This window comes from Alternaria conjuncta, assembly GCF_024043145.1.
Source record: "Alternaria conjuncta strain BMP 0040 chromosome Unknown scaffold_16, whole genome shotgun sequence".
NCBI classification, from domain to species: Eukaryota; Fungi; Ascomycota; class Dothideomycetes; order Pleosporales; family Pleosporaceae; genus Alternaria; species Alternaria conjuncta.
In genome coordinates, this window is record NW_026250105.1 from 507,709 (window position 1) to 526,985 (window position 19,277).

A 19,277-nucleotide genomic window follows, 5' to 3' on the forward strand; every position below is an offset into this window, starting at 1 on the left:
AGGGTCGTGCGTCCATCGTCACAGCAGTGGCTTGCCTGGTCCCACTCATGCCTCAGCAAGCCCGAGCAAATGCCACAGCTACGCGCCCTGACTGCCACACTTGTGGCGCCGAGCAAAGCTCACCCGCAGCAGTCCAAAAGTACGGAACGTATACCGGCATGGACGCGGTGAATTACGATGAGCACGTTGGGTCGTGCATAGCCTCTCGCACCCTTTACCTCGCAGATCCGGTGTTGCCGTTTGCCGAAAGCAATAGCCAGGCGCGTCAAGACGTGCAATCTTAAAAGACACGGGTTGGTCCCCCTAAAAGTTCCACTTTGCTGTGCCACACATATCGTCTGCCACACTCCTCTGCCACAGTACACCCTCAACACCAGCCTCTCTTCACTTGCCACACTACGAGCTAGACGCTTCACCAGCCACGAGCCCGCATCCCTATTCCAACGTCAGGTCTACAACACCAAATTATTAAATATGAGCTACCCTGCTCCCCAACAACCTGGCTACTATGGCCCTCCGCAGCCGGGCTATGGGCCGCCGCCTCAGCAACCGGTAAGTCTAATCTATCATCATAACGTGCAATTGCAAGTTTGCGGTGATTCGTGGTGTGGCTGACGCTGTTCATGAATTAGATGTACTACCAACAAGGACCACCGCCGCCACAAGAGGAACCAAAGAAGGAGAGGGGATGCTTGACTGCTTGGTAAGTGTCTTCTTCCTTTTCGCAACACTGGCTGGGTGTTGCATAGTTACAGAAGATGGACAGAGCTAATGCGACGACTAGTCTTGCGACCTTGTGCTGCTGCTGGCTCTGCGGTGAGACATGCGAATGCTGCCTTGATTGCCTGGACTGCTGCGACTGCTGCTAGCCACGCTCACTACAACCTGCGACACGGTGAAGACGATGGTTTAGAGGGAAAGGGATGAATACACGCTCACTACGTTCTCTCGTTGCAAGGGCGCCGATATCCATGGGTTTTCGATGAGGGCACAACGGTGGAGAAACACAGATAATGGCCTTGGTTCGTCACTGCAGTGACGATGGAGTTAAGTGGTATTGCCTTAGTTTGTACAAATCTGAAACCGTTTTTCTTCGAGTCCGAGTGAGAGAATCACAAGTTGGCTGATCCTTCCTTCCTTGCACTATGCTAACAGTGCTCGTGGCTCACAAGTCTTAGAAAATACCTGTCGTTACACTCGTGATCCTCCCCTTCTCACACGCACCGATCGATCGATCGGCCGACGACCGAAATTCCTGCGTTTAGTCGTCGTAGTTCTCTTCGAGTTCCTCCTGATACTCCTCCTGCGCCTCGATGAGCTCCTCGCGCTTCTCCTCCATGGATTCACGGTCACTACTTGAGATGGAGTCACCGTCGGCGTCATGGGTGGGAACGGGAGGGGGCTCCTCAAAGGCCGGGTGGTTATCATAGTCATTAGGGTCTGCTGGGGGAGGAGCGCCATAGGCGGGATCAGCCCCGTAACCAGGGTCAGCACCGTAGCCGCCTGCAGCAGCTGCGGGGGCCGCCGCTGGAGGCGCATATGACTGCTGCTTCTCGTCGTCGCTGCTGTCGTCGGCTGGGAGATGTTAGTCGCGCTGCCGCATGTTATATATACTAAAGCAACATACCGAGTTGATGGCCAATGAAGGCACCGGCTGCGATACCTCCGACACCGGCGGCGGCGAGCATGGCACCAGAATGGCCCTTCTTCTTCTCGGCCTCGTTCGTGGCAGCTCCAGACTGCGTGTAGTCGTGTCCCTGGTGGCCATGGGTGTTGCCGAATAGGCCGCGCTCATCATGACCGGCTGGCGGCATGTAGGGTGCGCCTGCTGCGGGTGGTGCATACGGGCCAGGTGGCATATGCGAAGGAGGGTCCCATTGCGTGCGACCAGTTGCTTGCTCAATGTAGAACCATCGTTGGCTGTTCTGGTCCCATTGCTGAGTCCAGCCCGGTGGCATCGGCGGAGGCGCTCCGTACGGCGCTGGTGGACCTGTGGGTGTGGGGGCGCCGCCATAAGGCTGCTGTTGTGGATAGCCCTGAGGTGGGTAACCTTGACCTTGAGGCGGATATCCTTGGGGTGGATATCCTTGACCCTGAGGAGGACCCTGAGGCGGGTAACCTTGGTCTTGGGGAGGGCCGCCTTGTCCACCTCCATAGTAACTATCAGAAAGCGCGCGATCACCGGGGCCAGCACCACCGGGAGCAGCCTGAGAGTCTATCCAAATAAGTACTTCGTCTCTTTATTTGTTATAGAGTTACTTACCGGCTGGCTTCTTGTCGTCGTCATCCATGAGCTCCTTCATCTTCTTCTTGAGGAAATCCATGATGGTATGTTACCTGGCAAATGTGTGGTTGTCTGGCGAGTATCTCTCTAAGAAAACAGTATGTGGGGTAGCAGGAAGCACAGAGAGAAGCGAGTATGGAGCTGATAGTATGCGCGGGGCGCGACAGGACTTTAAAGCAAATGGATCTGTGCACAGTCCGTTGCCAGCGGGGCATCTCACAGCAGCCCCGGAGCGCACTGCCCCAGTTGTCTTTGAGCAAATCACTCATGCTGTACATGCTTGGCCAGATGGAGATGGCATGAGGGGAAGCAGCACGGCTTCGAGTGGAGGGGCATGTCGAAGCTGACCACTCTACTGACAGGCGGGCAGGAAAAGTGGGGTGATGAACCGGCCTGATACGTCTGGCGGCTAGCCGGAGCTCCATGGTTTGCAAGAGTTCTATTAGTGAAGCTTGGCGTGGATATATGAGGGCCGCTTCGCTGCGCGTTCAGTGTCGGGTCGTGGAGATGTGCTCATTGACCTCATGCGACGATCAATCGAGGACAGTTCTGATTGATCTCGGTGTTCCAGTTCTTTTTTCTGATCTGATCGCAGTGCTCAACGTCAATAGTGTAACATTTCTGCTTCAGTATGGAAGCAAGGGAACGTTATTGATAGGCGTGGATGGCACAGCGTGGTGTGGCTGGGATTGGCGACGCATGCGCCATTAATGCCCTGCCACGGTGGCTAAATTTCGAGGCAGTCGCAGCCGAGACGACTTGTGCCCCCATCATGCCACGATATCTGCAAACACGAAGTGTCGCATGCTGCATGATGTCACTCGGAGATGCGATGACCTCAACCATGTTGCACCGCCGCGCATGTTTTCATATTGTCTTCGCAAACGCGGGTGGTGGCAGGCGATAACGGCGAGGCTTCTCGAGCCAACGGAATGCTTTGACTGAGTACGAGACGAATCGGTGACGAGAACAGATGATGTGCATGCGCAGTTGCTTCAAACCTTGATGATACTGTTTGCGCAGCTGATGTGGCAGGTACGGTGATGGGTCGTGTGGGCGCGGCCACAGTGCCTGGAGAGAATGACAGACGGTCACGTGACTATGACTCGAAAACATCAGGTCGGCCCGGGCCCGGACGCGGAACGGTGCGCGCACGTGGGAATGGCACAACAAGCTCACCCATGGTTCGGAGGTGCCGAGAATCAACCGAGAAGTTGTGCAGTGCGATTATCTCGTCTCTCGCGGCAGACGATGAGATGGGTAGCAGGTGGTGAAGAGGAGGGAAGGCTTGGCGATGTTCGCGTACCGTGAGCTGAATGGAGGTACTATCGTTAGAAAGGGGCGACCGACACAGATCAGCACACGGCGGAAAGAAGCATCTATTAGTGTATGCCTAGAAGAGAATTACAAGCTAGAAGAAACCAAGTCGACGATTCCAAAATCTTGGGCTTCTCGAAGTTTAGGTTCAAGGTTGCGACGATGCAGAGGGTCATGTGTTGAATGGGTGCGGGTCTGAGGCTCGAGTCTAGACCCGTCAGATGCATGACGTGGGGACCAGCACAGTCGCGAAAGCAGCGGTGCACTGACGGTCCACAGCATTCCAGCTGCTGCAGATGGCACAGATGGGCATGTCAGAATGCCATGCACGGCGTCATAGCTGTCCAGGGCGTGTCGAATGTGAAGCTAGACACGAGAGGATGGTGAGAGCGATCTCGATGGCGATGGGCTGGCCAGGGTATTGCAGGGAGGGCCAAGCACGCGCGCAAGCGAGATCTACAGCTCTGGACGCTCCCGAGGTCCTGTACGCTGGCTGCACCAGAGCGACGGCTCAAAACAAATGTGCAGAGCGACTGTCTCCATCACGATGATGCCCTGAGGACACGACACCCACCGCATCCCACCGTCATCGCTACCGTCGCCGCGCAGCTGCACACCGACCCGCCCAGCCTCGCCATCGCAGAAGCCGCCCTTGAGCGTCCGTCGTTCCCCGGTGTCATCGACTCGGCCCCTACGCGGTGAGACTGCATGCTAGATCTCGAGACGACGCTCCACCACACCGACCTTTGACGTTGCAGCGTGACGTGCGGCCGCCATCAACGGCTTTCGCCCTGCCTGTCGCCTCGCATCCCAGCATTTCTATGAGGGAGCCGCGGTCCATCTTCACAGGTATTGACACGGCGACGCCTCACCATCACGACACCACGCCCGAGCAGCGCAGGCTGAAGTTTGCCCTGTATCACGAGCCTCCAATTACGTCACCCACAACCCCGGACCCGCCCAGCGCCCTCGACGAAACATCCAATTTGGCCATACTGCAGCCTCCATGGACGCCAAATTCGCCGCTTGACCGTCGCCATTGCACTCCACCGCCGGCCTCTGCGCACGGCGCTCGCCAGGTCATTGGCATAAAGCGCCCTGCTCCTCCCTCCGGCGACGACGCCCTCGCGCCTACATCGCCGCACCTACGAGCACCCGCCAGCGAGCCCCTGCACAAGCGCCGAAAAGCGCACCCACGCTCGCGACACTCGCTCGACCACTTCGGCTTCTCCAAGAGCGCCCAGTTCCGTCTCGACGGCCAGCCACCCTCGCCGCTGTTCTTCTCCTCGTCGCGCAATATCCGCCCGCAGCTGCCCGCACGCTTCTCCACCTCCGAGGCCTACAGGATGCTGAGCAAGACACGCGAGGACAGTGGCATCAAGACCGTCACACTCGCACGGGGCACCTTCAGCGGCCTCAGTCCCCCAGGCCCCTCGGGCGCTGCCAGCGGGCGCACGTCAGAGCGCTCAAGCCTGCCCCCCGCAGCATCGCCTGATTCGCGCGACAAGCATGATCCGTTGCGCGTACTGGGATCCATCGGCATAGTCGAGCTGCTCGAGCAGGATGAGCGGCCAACCTTCATTGTCGACACGGGCGACTTTGCAAACTACATTCCCGAATCGTCCAGCTTGCAGATACTCTTCTCTAACAGTGCCCTCCGACTAGACTCCTCCACCTGGGAGCTGGTAGCTGGCAAGCCTGCGGGCGCTCCCTCCGACCATGACACGGCGCACGCAACACAACAATTTCGAGCATGGTTGTTGAGCACTGCAGTCCAGGGAGATGGTTCCGGGGCGAATCCTTCCCCGGTAGAACACGGTGGCATCGTATGGACTTGTTACACCTTGCGGAAACGGTTGCGCGTCGTTTCTGGTACAGTGTCCGTCCCTGCCATAGTTTTGCCCGCTGTAGACGGCCCCAACGATTTCGCTATACCTTCAACCTCGCCCGCAGGCCTTGAGTCTGGAGCCAACGGGGATGCCTCCGTATCCTCAACGCATCAAGGCGAACCGCAAGATTATTTCGGGAGCACCATTCCTACGATCCCCCAGGGTGAACCGACGCCTCCCATCTCCGCGCCCCAGCCTGAACCAAACTACAAGAAGTTCGCCGACAGAGGCAATAGCATGATTCCTAGGCTATCTCAGATCGACCTATCCGCAGCGGAAGATTCCTCTTCCTTTGGGAACGAGTGCGTATTGCGAGCTCACACTGCAGGCGACGTTGACCCGTTTCATAGAGAAACTAACACCCACCGAAATGAGCACCACGACATGGGTTTCTTCGACTGGACCAGACTAGCCATATCGTCCTCTCTTCCTCGACACATCCAATTTGCCCGCTCAATCGATTGGGCATCTACACCCTTGGGTCCCATCGAATACTGGTCCAACGACCTTCGCGCAATGTGTAATCTCATCATGTGAGTTGACTACTATGGCGCGGAACACTTGAACTCCGATTCTAATGGCGATCAGGGCGAGTCCCCATCCTGCAGCCATGTACTGGGGAGAAGAGCTTGTGGCTATCTACAACGAAGCCTATATTGGTAAGTACCCGCGTACTGACATTCAGACATCAATTAACATCTCGATCAGGGCTTGCAGGGCAGAAGCATCCTGCGCTCATGGGCCAGAGCTACAGAGTAGCTTGGGCAGAAATCTGGGATGAGGTCAAGGGAGTATTCGCAAACGCCCGTCTCACAGGGCAAGCAACTATGAAGGACGACGACTGCTTGTTTATGAAACGCAGCGGCTTCCTTGAGGAAACGTACTTCTCATGGTCCATCATCCCAATGGTCGGCGAAGACGGCACGGTCATGGGTCTTTACAACCCAGCTTTCGAAAAGACACGGCGGAAGATTGCGGAAAGGCGAATGCTCACTCTCCGCGAAGTCGGCGAACGGACTGCCACCGCTCGGGAAGTGAAGGGTTTCTGGGATCAAGTGCTAATAGCACTTACCGAGAACGAGTTCGATACCCCGGTAGTAATGCTCTACAGCGTAAACGATGAGAATGATAGTGACTCGTCTTCCTTGCAATCTAGCAGCTTGCTTGGCTCGAAACAGTGTTTTCTCGAGGGCTCGCTTGGTGTGCCAGCCGGCCATCAAGCTGCCCCTGACCACATTGATTTGAAAGAAGGGCAAGAAGGATTCGGGCCGGTTTTCCGCGAAGTAATGAAGACCGACAAGCCCGTGGTTGTTAGCATCGGATCAGCCGACCTGCCACATTCCATGATGGACGGACTCGAATGGCGAGGTTTTGGAGATCCCTGCCGCGACGTGGTTATCTGCCCGATCCATCCTACGACTGGTGAAAACATACTTGGCTTCTTAGTCATGGGCATAAATCCGCGAAGGCCGTACGATGACGACTACAACCTCTTCATCCAGCTATTGAGTCGCCAACTCGCGACCTCTCTCGCTTCCGTCGTTTTGTTCGAGGAAGAAATCCGAAGGGGGCAGAGGGCAGCCCGGCTCGCAGCGGAAGACCGTTACAACCTCTCTACACAGCTTGCTGCACGTACACAAGAAGCCAGAGAAAGCGAGACGAGATTTACGCGGATGGCTGAATTGTCTCCTGCGGGTCTCTTCATCGCTGACCACGTTGGGCGCATAACCTATTGCAACGACACGTGGTATGAGATTGCACGAGTGCCAAGAGAGCCGGAGATGACCGACAGATGGATTGACTATGTCAAAGACGAGGATCAAGACCTCATTCTTGCGCACTGGAAGGAACTAGTAAACAACACCACTCCTATCAACATAGAGTTCCGATTCAAAGCACCTTGGGAGGACCGCAACCGGAACAAGAGCGAAACATGGGTCTTGTTCCAGGCGTACCCGGAGAAAGATGAGGATGGGCAGCTGAAGAGTGTTTTCGGAAGCATCACGAACATCTCTCCACAGAAATGGGCCGAGGGTTTCCAAAAGAGGAAAATGGAGGAAGCAGTTGAGCTCAAACGACAGCAGGAGAACTTCATCGACATTACGTCGCATGAGATGAGAAGTATGATACTGCCGTGTACGAAGATTCTTCTTATACTGATTACGATTTAGATCCCCTCTCTGCTATCCTGCAATGTGCCGACGAGATCAGCACCATTCTGGGCGATTTCAGAGCGTCAGGCTCCAATGTAATCGACGAGACTGTTTTGGCCGATTCCATAGATGCGGCGCAAACGATTGCTTTGTGTGCGCAGCATCAGAAGCGCATTGTCGACGATGTCTTGACGTTGTCAAAGCTCGACAGCGCAATGCTAATGGTACGAATACGATTTGATATGCGCGAGCTCCTTGCTAACAAGTGCGTCAGGTAACACCGGTCGACGCTCAACCACTACAAGTCGTACAGCGCGCCCTGAAAATGTTCGAAGGAGAAGTTCAGACTGCTGGAATTCAGATGGAGTTCGTCCTTACCGACTCGTTCACCAAATTAGGCGTCGACTGGGTGAAGATCGACCCGTCTCGGGTGCTCCAAGTTCTCATCAATCTCACCACCAACGCGATCAAGTTTACTACCACCGAGGAGACCCGGACCATCAAAGTCGTATTATCAGCATCGAGAGAGCGACCGTCAGCCAGCGATCATCCCACCGTTAGCTACTTCCCCATGCGAGCGAAGAGGACCGACCAAACTTGCGGTCCGGACTGGGGCGATGGTGAAGAGATCTATCTGGAGTTTGCAGTGCGAGACACAGGCCGAGGTCTTACGCCGGAAGAAAAGAAGCTCCTCTTCCAACGATTTTCCCAAGCAAGCCCTCGAACGCATGTCCAATACGGCGGCTCAGGCCTTGGTCTGTTCATCTCACGCGAACTGACTGAACTCCAGGGTGGCGAGATTGGCGTTTCTTCTGAAGCAGGCAAAGGCAGTACCTTTGCTTTTTACGTCAAGTGTCGGAGAAGCAGCGAGCCACAGGAAGCTCTCGAAGTCCTTCCAACGCCTTCAATGTCTAGGAAAGTTTCGAATGCGAAGGACAAGGGCAAGAGGGAATTGCCTGTGCCGTCCAAGATTGCGACTAAGATAAAAGACTTTGCGACCATACCTGTCAAAGATGGCGTTGCGTCAAAGCCGACGCCAAAGAAGAGAGAACTCAAAGTTTTGATCGTAGAGGATAACCTTGGTATGTCGTTTGACGTTTCCCCTGCCGTCATACTCGTACTAACACGATATAGTAAACCAAAAAGTACTTCAGCGGCAGCTCCATAATCATGGCATCCAAACGACCGTCGCGAACCACGGCGGCGAAGCACTTGAAGCGCTCAAAGCGTCCACCTTCTGGGCCTCGCCCCAGCAGTCCCCTCTAGAAGACATATCGGTGGTGCTCATGGACAAAGAAATGCCAGTCATGGACGGTCTACAATGCACCTCTCAAATCCGCTCTCTCGAACAGCAAGGCAAACTCAAGCGACACGTCCCCATCATCGCCGTCACGGCCAACGCACGCAGCGAACAAATCGCAACCTTGCTCGCGGCCGGCATGGACGACGTCGTCAGCAAGCCCTTTAGGATCGGCGAGCTAATCCCCAAAATCGAAGAGCTGGCAAGCAAATTCGGAAACAAGAAAATACCTGACGAAGCTACGCTCGCTGTGCCCGTCGGGCCGAGCGTGAAACCATATGGCGTATGAAAGAGATGGCGTTACGATTTCAGCAGTTTGGAGTCATGGACTGAGCGGTCGTTCTCCGACGCTATGGTTATGGGCGGTGGGCATGCATGCCATGATGGCGTTAGGGAGTCGGAATTTGCATGAAAGCGGTATTACTAGCATGTGCTTTGGCATCGGTGTGTCTGTTGTTTTTGTTTACTTGTTACCGTTTTGGGTCCATTGGTAAATATGCATATGGAATATACCCCAGGGGAGGTTAGGCGTTTGGGTCAATGGATGGTATATAGGCATATGCACTAGGATAGTTTGTGCAATGGATAATGAAGACTAGATGTTGGAATGGGTGAGTGATGGTTATATTACCTTGACGCCATCCGAGCGCGCGGATGATTTGAGGTGGACTAATCACCAGTCAGTGCAGTTTCACGCCCCTTCCATATCGATAGACTGCGCTGTCTTGGCACACGCGGTTTGCTCTCACCTCATTGGGAGTGCCCGTGCTCTCACTCACCACAGCTGTCTACGACCCATCGCCTGGGCTCTACACACCTTATCAAAGCTCTTCAATTCGCGGCTCACTATTTTCGTGTGCACTACGAGGCCAGAGCTCATACTCTTGGGCGCGACTTCTATTCTCAGAGGCGACTCTCCCCGCCAAACAACGTCATGTCAACACCAAGCAGCGCGAAAAGGCGCCAGCCCGAGCGTGGCGCCAAGTCGCAGGCAGCGAGGCAACACATGAATACCCAGAAGTCAAAGAGCGGAATGCTCAGTGTTACTCCTAACAGCTACTACCTTGCGATGTAAGTGTGGCTCTGCTGTATCTGAGCCTGGCTGACGAAATGACAAGAGCTCAGCGGAACGCGGACAAGTCCGGGTTGTTGCGCCTGCCCCCCGAAATCCGACAAAGGATATGGACCTATGCGGTACACGTACAGCTTGTTATAGTAGGCTACGGCACGTATCCCGAGGACGCGAGATACTATCCCAAACAGAGCATACTCCGAGTTTGCAGACAAGTACATGCTGAAACATGTTTGCTGCTCTACTCCGGCAACACTTTCTCGCCAGACGACATGGGCTGTTTTAATGTATGGCTCAAGCGTCGGCTACCCGAACAACTGGCTGCCCTGCGAAGAATCGAGCTCTGGTGTCACGAGTACCCACAATCCCCTCTACGTTTACTCTCTGGCTTGAAGCATGTCCTTGTGTACTGCATCTGCGATGGGCTGTGTCCTGTTGATCCAACACGCGTTAAAGCCATCAAAGAGAATTTGGCAGGCATCTGGGGGAACTCTGATCTAGAGATCCGAATCGAACACGGATGATACTACGCGGGGACAATCCACCATGTAAGCGCTACTACAAGTAGTAAGCTATTGCACTTACTAAGACCCTGCAGTACATTACCGAGAGACTTAACTTACCGCTTTTCGTATTGTCGTTTCTAAAGAGAGCGTATGTATACCGGATGAGCAAAAGCAAACACGCATCAACGTCATGGTTGCGATTATTCGGGAGTCAAAGGCCAGATCAAACTCAGAATCGATGCTGGTATCTTGACCATACTTCTACATCAAGATGACATGTTGACGCCAGTATGGTGTGAGCTTCAGAAGTTGTGCGCAGCCCATCAGCGTTAGCCCATTGTAGGACCGTGGAACGGAGACATTGGATCAGAGCATGGGTTCGCTAAATACACGAAACTGCTACTGACCCAAAGTCTTTTCATTTCCCATCTGTATCTTTGTATTCCAACTTCTCATACATCAGCGCCTTCAGCGATATCGACGTTCTGTAAAGTTTTGCGGTGACAGTTGAGTGTCCCCTACCTGTACCAGTCATCAAGCCCGTCAGAACTATACGAAGCGGAAACACGAAGACAATCACGCCCGAACCCGAGACCTGCGCTGCCCATATAATGATTCATAATAAGAGACACGGTCTTTTGCCACCGGTTCGTCGCCTCCAGGACGATGTGGTAGATGTGACACCATTCGGCAAATACGAAGCCATGTAAGTAGAACCAATAACGGGCTCAGCACAATACAGCCCTCTAAGTACAGAACCAAGAACTAAACAATTCAGCACCGTGAAAAACATACGGGTCTCACCTTTGCTCCTCTTACCTCGAGAGTTGCGCGATTATATCTGGGAATATGTTCCCGGAAGTTACCTCATCTTCAGCACTCAACCCGAAAGGCCGCTCGCTATGGCCCATGACTCAGAAAAATATATCAAACACCCTCTAGCTATCCTGTGCGTATCTCGTTCAACATATGCGGAAGCACGTCTTCTTCCCTTCGCCATCAACAACTTCTGGTACAGGCCTACATACCCGCCGATGCCAAGCGGTGTAAACGATTGGTGGCGGAAGTTGATGCCTGCACAGTTCAACGCCATTCGTACCGTTTCAATGCATCTCGGAAAAGACATTACCGATACTGATATCCTGCAAGCGGAGGCTTTGGCGCCTTTGGTAGGCTTGAGGAGAATTGTATTTGCGGGCTACACGGGGATTCGAAAAGATAACACTGATGAGCGGTTCCACTCAATGAAGGATAAGCTGGTTAAGAGGCTTGAGGAGGTGCTGTGCGCAGAAAGAGTGGCGATCATCTTCCAGTCATGATAAGGTAAGTGGATGTAGTCACCGCGGTAGAGTGCGTTCACCAGGAATGATGAGGCTAAGACGTCATGCAGACAATAAATCATTCCTTGCCTCTTTTCTTATCGCCTTATAGATGAGTAGTGTTCAAACACACCCTGCATGTCCCCGGTGCTCTCCCCGCAAAGATCCCCTCCTCCAGGGTCAATTTCGACGGGTTCAACAGTTTCTCCATCCCCGCACTTATCAAGATCGCTAGACTCTGACAGCTACGAAGTGGGACGCGCCAGGGCGGCTTCCAATGTATCCGGGGCCAAATGGTCTGCTGTCCTCGTATCCATGCGGTCTAGTCAGCTAGCAGTGATGTTGCGGTCTACTTGCTACGACGCCGATAGCCGAGCCCGCAGTCTAGTATACGATAGTCAAGACCGTTCGAGCAATTTTTGGCGAACGTGCGGGCTTCTGCGACGTAGTTGCATCGTGGCTGTTGCATGTGATGTCGAGTACATAGCTCGGTGCCTCTTCCGTTCAATTGACACCTGCCTCTTTGGCACCTGGAATGATGCACGTTGCCGTACCCAGGTAGGTGGGTACGATCGGATGACCCCGTTACTGTTCTATGGCACAACTCTTGGAAATCATCACCGCAACAGGCCAAGCTTTTGCGTAGTAGAAGGTGCGGGCCGCATATGGCAGCGGCTACGGAAGGCAGTCCGGATCGCTGCCCACCAATAGGACGGTCAGACGTATTTTAGCTTGGTGTGGCTGAACTCAATATCTCGCTGTACGAGAATCATTACTTTGATCTTGATATACACCTTCTGTGGCGGGCTAGTTCTGGAGATGTCTGCATGTGGGCTATGAGGAACGGCGCAGTGATGTTTCGTGCGTTCGCCTGATTGAGCAAGTTTGAGGTCTGTAGGTTTCGCAATGTATACCTTTTGGGAACATGGGGCGTACTATGCAGTCGATCTCGCATTCCAGTAAGTCCATGGAGTATGGGGTAGTGTATCCATATGAATAGTCGTGAACGTGGTCGAAGTATAAGTAGGCTTCAATCCACACCATAGCTTCTCATCATCACAACAAGCAACCTTTATCCAAGAACCTTCACTTCCTCCCCTCAATCTCCAAACAACCACAAAAATGCACTTCAACTCCATCATCGCCGTCGGCGTCATGCTCTCAGGAGCTGTTGTCTCTGCCGCCGAATGCGGAGGCTACGGACTTTGTGGCGCCGTCCCCGCCTCGAGTCGCAACCAGCTCTACGCTGCTCGTCAACACGTCTGCGGCGACGGTTTGTACAAGAATGATGGTTATTACCATGCTCCGGGTGGAGGCAGACTCTCATGGCCTGGAGGCTTTGACCAGCAGAGATGCTGGGACGCGTTCGAGAACATTCTGAACCAGTGCCGTCCCGAGGGCGCAGGCCTTGGTAACCACTCTGGGTCGTACAACTGGTATGGTAAGTTGTACACGGTGAGAGGATGTAAGTCAAATGCCTATCCCGTTTTGTGTTATGTTGGGAAGCTCATTGCTGATGTATTTCGTGCGATATAGGCAGCAATAGTCCTTACAAGGAATAAAGGGCGACATGCTCCCTCTTACTTTAGTACGCATCTGCTCAAATCGGGATGAACCATTGGATCAACTTTCGAAGGGGACTGGGAATGTATATGATGATTATGTACGCAAGAGGAAATCTTCATGGAGGATTTTGACTGCAATGAAACCTTACTATCCAACAAATCGCAATGCACATGAAATCAATGCGACCCGGGCTTCAACGTCTGATCTTTCCAAGTAGTTTGAACGTATCAGATTCGGCTAGGAAATCGAGTGGAAGGGGCTTGCACTTAGCTAGTTCCAGTACATGCGCGCTGTCGATATACGCATTGGTCTATAACCAGGCAGCACTTGCTTCATAAATAATTCTGCAGCTCACGACGTACTAGACGTGGCGTTAGTACTTGAGAACATTCGCCTTCACTTAGTGTGTGATAGCTGGAAGTTTCACTTTGACTTACACTTCAGTTTCACATAGCAGACCATTGGAACTATTGTTAGAAAAGACTACGTCGTCTCCATAGTGTACAGGTAATGTGCCAATTTGTGTGATCATGGAAAATTGACAGAATAACCTCATTTCCTAGTCCACCATACTCTAAGGACAAAGGATATAAGCCGATCCTCAAATCATCAACGTTGGAGATCCTGGTTTCCGAATTCGGCGCCCAAGGCTTGTTGGCCAGGCGACAAAGTCAACCTCCCGATAGCGGTGCTCATAGACAATCTTCACACCCGCAGATACCACTTCCTTCAGATAGCCCTTCAGAAACGTCTTCACGCCTTCGAACCGACGCTCAGCCTCTGGATGCTCCATGTTTAAGTAGATAGTGACCTCTTGCAGATCAGAGAAGGCTTTCAAGCCGTCCAGCCTTCCTGCATCGAAGTTCCCGATTACTGGGTCAAATTTCCCCATTATAATCGTAATAGCGAAGGAGACATAGCGGATGCATTGCAATTGCTGACCCCAAAAAACGGATTTGCATATTTCCAGCGAGTTCTTGGTGAAGTACCAGTACTCGTTCGTGGTGAAAGGAAGTAGCGCTGTTTCACTATAGATTTGACGGCAGATTCCCTGGGGAGTAAGGAATGGTCGATACTCAAAAGTTGCATTCGCGTGACTGCCGTTTTTTATGTAAATGACAGGCCCGAAGCCGGGTCCAGATCTCATATAGATATGTAGACCACTGTTGACGTAGGAGAAGATCTTGTTACGCACTTCGGCAGGAAGAAGGAGTAGGGGTGAGGAAACGCTGTTTCGGTGGGTACTTGAAGACATCAGTAAGTAGCGAGACTCCCCAATGCAATGGAACTTACGTGGCTATAACATCGGATGTACGTGGTGTAGCGTCCAGCATACCGTTGTCGTAGAGACGTAGCTTGCCTCGGTAGATGGCTTCTGCTATCTTGATTTGGTCGACTTCAGGCATGCGCTCCAGCTTCGGTTCCATCATGAGCTTCGTATATATCTTCCGGAATCTTCGGATCTCGCCTTGCTTGGATAGCCGAAATGTGGTTGGGCAGATGCTCGCCATGGTTGATGTATTCACACGAGAGGTGTGACGCTTTGTAGAGCTTTGATAGATATGCGCCATTGCCGTGGGAGGCGGGCTAGGGTGTTATTATAAAGTAGTTGGGAGTAACAAGCAGAAATAGTGTTAGAGGATTCTTGTCTATCTCGTGGTGACGGCCAATACGCTAGTACTGTACCCAGGTGGGAGATTGTCCCTGCCTAGTCGGTGGGTGAGCGGGTCTGCATGAGGCTAGCGCAATGGACCCTGGATCTCTCTTTGTCACCTTGTATCCTCTATCTTTCTTCTCATTTCCTATCGACCGATCGACTTGCTCGAGGTCAAAGCCAAGGGTAGTCGACAACATGACTCAGGTCCCGAAGCCGAAGAGAAAGATTAGACCGGACTGGGCAATGCTGTCAAAGTTCAGAGCAAACGAGATGTGAGTACCCGGTGCACCTTATGCGAGGAAAGCACTGAACGTCCTGGAGCCTACATTGACACTAGATCTTTCCATCTGCTTGTTCTAGCATAGTGTAGTCTGCAGAGCTAACGAGATCAGATCTAAACGCAACTCTGTCGAGTCTCCTCTCCTGCGACTTCCAGCTGAGCTACGAATTCAGATACATGAGTATGAAGGTTCCGGCGCATGCTTCCACGGAGTTGTACTAACGTCTCTTGCTAGATACGCTTTGGGCGGCGAGATTTACGAAATCTCTGATCGCGGTTACGCAGTCGGCAACGTCCCCCGCCTGCGTTTCGTCTGCCGTCAGATCTACAACGAAACCTCGACGCTCCCATTCTCACTCAACACCTTTTCCGCCTTGAATCCGTTTCGCCTATCATTATTCGCAAGGCCGCTATCGTCTTCTCAGCGCGACGCTATCAAGACAATCCAGGTCGAACAGATAGGAACCCATAATACTTCTTACACGCTGTGGAAGGAAACGTACAATGGCTCGACCTGGGCCACCATGCTGAAGGGGTTGCAAACGGTGCTTATACAGACGATTTGCCGAGCACGATACGTCACTGCAGGGCAGCAAGAAGAGGAGATGCGAGAGCTGAAGAGAGTGATAACGTCCTGGAGAGCGGATATAAGTGTGCGAGAAAGCGGGTATTACTGTTATCGCATGAAGAATGGGCAACAATGTGGCCCTCTATCCGAATGCCGAATGCTGAGCTTAGCAAACGGAGGCTGAAGTGCGAGTCGTACACATGCTGTTGAATCCTGACGACTAGACAGTTCCTCTTGCAATGTATACTTCCGCGTTAAGATAATATTCGTGGAAGGCAACACGAAATCTGGCCAGCCCTGGTGCTAATCGCGCAAACACATAATCACGATGTGACATGAATCCGCAGCTGACTCAAAGTGACGACGAAGACCCAGCGCATCAAGAGCGCTTTGCCTGGGCGAGATACCTCGGCCAGTCCGCATTCACATGCGCGTATATATGAAACGTGGAACACTCGTCACATGTGCTAGTAAGGTATATAGCATGAATATTAAATCTTTGTAAAGTCGTAACCAACCAATAAAGAAGAAACGTGTAGAAACCCTCTCAACTCCGCCGCGCCCGCCACCACTTGACGAAGTCGCGTCTCAGCGTCGTCTTGAGATGCTCGTTGAAGCCATAGGTAATTGCGTTCGCGAACCCAATATATTGCGTTGAGCATTGCAAAATACTCAACGCATAGCTGGGATGGCCAGCAGCTTCCACCAAGCGGTTGAGAATACCAGGTAACCAGAGGATGATGTACAGAATAGGGTATGCGTTGAGGAGCAACATCCTCTTGATTTCTCGCTCAACCTTCTTTGTGCTGGTGGCGCCCTGCTGATTACTTCCCGATTCGTGGGGTGCGCCCGACTCGTAAGCCCCGGACATTGGCGCGGGATGGTTGCTGATCATGCCGATGCTGCGCTTCTTATCTGAGGGCGCAGTCATTTCTGAGGGGAAGGCTGGTAACCATTAGTATTGGCACGTTGTAGATAGCCGAGATGCTCGTGCGCATCTGCATGGGGAAGGACATACCTGATGCGGATTGGAAGTAAGGGCTCTTGGGTGACATGGGAGGGGACAGTGTGGTGGCGCTTTTGCGGCTGTTTGTCTCTAGGTCGCTGGCTGTGAAGATGATGTCTTCCTTTCCTAGGTTGGTGTCGCTCATGCCATCGGAGTGTTTTACTTCGTAGGCGTACTCCACGTTGATCTCATGCAGCTCCGTCTGCGATTCGCTCCTCAGCTCGTGGGCGTCGTCTCGGCGGAATTCGCGGCGCTTGGCAGCGCTGGCTTGATTGTATGACCCTCCTTGGCTCATGGAGTGCAGTTGCGAAAAGTGCCGACGCATGTAGATCCAGATGTAGATGTAGATTCCAATGGTTCCGAAGATGATGCTGAACCTCCAGCCATGGCCCAGGGCATAGCGCAGGTCAGTTCGCGTGCCCGATATCCAGCACCAGTTTCCGCTGACGGGGCTCAACTCGTTCAATCCTGCGGCTGTACTCGCTGTTCATTCAGATCAGTCTTGCGTTGATGGATGCGCATGTATGAGCTTACCTGTGATGGTAGGAATGACCCAGACGGAGCCGCAAATAAGTATCTTGCTCATGAGCGAGGCATTGGGCATGTATGTTTTACGGGTAATCGTAGTAAGCGTTATTATGGCGATGGCCAGGATAGAGAAGTCAGCGGCCTGAACAGACCACTGACCTACCCAGCCATTGAGATTGCATGCCGCACCCGGTGCGATGGACCCTTCATTGGCAATTGCATAGATCCCAGATATCGAATTGTTCAGCGAATTGATGAATTCTGGTATGCGTGGTCAGTCTAGAGATCTCATCTGGTCGTCAAGAGTTCTTACCAGCCAAAGCAAGATTCAATACCAGTGCGTGACGGAAAGACCGTTGCGAATCAGCGTACACAACGTACGATATGAGAACGCACCCTGTGGCAACGAAAGACAGCAGACTGCCCACGAGCGTCGGGATCGCGATTGTGAGATTAAAAGGCATGTTGAGCGGTTGCTGGGATGCAAGGCTGACCAGCGGGACGGCGCGATTATATGTCTGGGTTTCACGATGAGGCCGGCGAACGTACTTGGCTTGAGGTAACTATAGCACATAAAGCTATAGTACATAGGAGACGTACCACGCGCCAGGAACGCTCCAAACCCTAGGCCGATTCCTGCAGCCCAAGCATTGCTGCTAATCGACACACGGGCGCGTGACTACGGTTGATCTCTTTAGCCAGGTATTCAAAGGGCTGCTCTGAGCTAGAGGTTGGTGCCTGTAGCAGCTGTGGTTCAAGGTTTATGGCTGGTGCATGGTCAGAATCCCGCCTCCCGCGACTTTGGCCTGCGACCCCAGGACGAGTCGATTGTAGGCGTTTTCAGCTCCGAAAAGCTCTAGAATATACAAGTGCCTGGCTACCGCAAGCCTCTGCAGGTGGTGTACCAAGCTTCCAGAAGCCATGACCGATCGTGTGCATAGGTGCCATGCATCGCGGCCTTGCGTGCCCGTTAGCATTTCCGGAATGCTGTCCTCTGAATGGTGATTTACGATGGCAAAGAATTGTAAGCCTTGCGCTCGGCTTGCGAGGGGACGATCGCGAGGTTAGGACCGATAGTGCGCGGTCGATGACAGCATGAGCTGGGGTTTAGGTTTGCGCAAGCTCGCTACTCTTGCCGAGGTGAAGACTGACCAGTCACCATTGGCTTGGTACCGTACCCAGCACGTCAACTGCCTTTCTGCCATGCTCTCATCTGGGAAGGAGCAATAAACACCACGCCACACCCGCATCCAGGAGACGTACCGCAGTGCAGAGATGCACCAGGTCCTCTAGCCTTGGGCGTCGCATTCGAAGCGCAAAATTCACCCCTGATACGTTGTCTACTTTTACGAATGCGCTACATGCTCCCCCGGCGGTGCTGGTGGCCGCGCGAATCGCATGCCAGTGTTTCTCGTCGCCATAGATGAACCTGTGGACCGTCCCGTGTGCTAATCGTAGTGCCGGACATTTCTCATCTTTTTGGATTGACCCTACTTACGCGATGTTACAGAGTTGGAGGTCCATGTAGATCCTGCTTTCGTTCGTTCGTTCAGCGTTCACTGCGAGGTCCGCGCTCGTCTGGTGGAGAGAACTCCGATAACGATGACCGGGCATCTGGGGGATCTTCCCGCACCCGTCGGAGTCCAGGATCGTAGAAATGTCCTAGGTTCAGCGGCGTCGTTGGAATTACTGAAATCGCAATATCGATGCACCAGCAGCTCACTACGCACCCGCCAACCCGGATGGTGTCAAGTTGTGGGGACGATGAGGTACTGCAGAAGAACGGCTCAGCCTCGCCGAGGGTGAAACGCAGCTTGGCAGTACAGAGATTC

The 19,277-nt window shown here is 53.1% G+C and overlaps 5 protein-coding genes across 5 annotated transcripts; 2 read left to right on the forward strand and 3 right to left on the reverse strand.

Moving 5' to 3' along the window:
• Positions 1–1,261: 1,261 nt before the first annotated feature.
• On the reverse strand, positions 1,262–2,324 carry J4E85_009340 (uncharacterized protein; the record flags this gene model as incomplete). The annotated part of the gene is made up of 3 exons (XM_051473564.1): positions 1,262–1,575; positions 1,628–2,215; positions 2,264–2,324. The coding sequence occupies 3 exons, from the start codon at positions 2,322–2,324 to the stop codon at positions 1,262–1,264; spliced, it is 963 nt and encodes a 320-aa protein (XP_051322769.1).
• A 2,098-nt stretch (positions 2,325–4,422) lies between these two features.
• Positions 4,423–9,232, forward strand: J4E85_009341 (uncharacterized protein; the record flags this gene model as incomplete). Its single annotated transcript, XM_051473565.1, has 6 exons — positions 4,423–6,023; positions 6,079–6,149; positions 6,199–7,611; positions 7,662–7,867; positions 7,918–8,725; positions 8,778–9,232. 6 exons carry the CDS (start codon positions 4,423–4,425, stop codon positions 9,230–9,232), a joined length of 4,554 nt encoding a protein of 1,517 aa, XP_051322770.1.
• Positions 9,233–12,962: 3,730 nt separating this feature from the next.
• Positions 12,963–13,402, forward strand: J4E85_009342 (uncharacterized protein; the record flags this gene model as incomplete). Its single annotated transcript, XM_051473566.1, has 2 exons — positions 12,963–13,281; positions 13,377–13,402. The coding sequence occupies 2 exons, from the start codon at positions 12,963–12,965 to the stop codon at positions 13,400–13,402; spliced, it is 345 nt and encodes a 114-aa protein (XP_051322771.1).
• Positions 13,403–14,007: 605 nt separating this feature from the next.
• J4E85_009343 (uncharacterized protein) lies at positions 14,008–14,917 on the reverse strand (the record flags this gene model as incomplete). The annotated part of the gene is made up of 2 exons (XM_051473567.1): positions 14,008–14,650; positions 14,700–14,917. The coding sequence occupies 2 exons, from the start codon at positions 14,915–14,917 to the stop codon at positions 14,008–14,010; spliced, it is 861 nt and encodes a 286-aa protein (XP_051322772.1).
• A 1,541-nt stretch (positions 14,918–16,458) lies between these two features.
• Positions 16,459–17,521, reverse strand: J4E85_009344 (uncharacterized protein; the record flags this gene model as incomplete). The annotated part of the gene is made up of 3 exons (XM_051473568.1): positions 16,459–16,856; positions 16,930–17,400; positions 17,452–17,521. 3 exons carry the CDS (start codon positions 17,519–17,521, stop codon positions 16,459–16,461), a joined length of 939 nt encoding a protein of 312 aa, XP_051322773.1.
• Between the last annotated feature and the right edge of the window lie 1,756 nt (positions 17,522–19,277).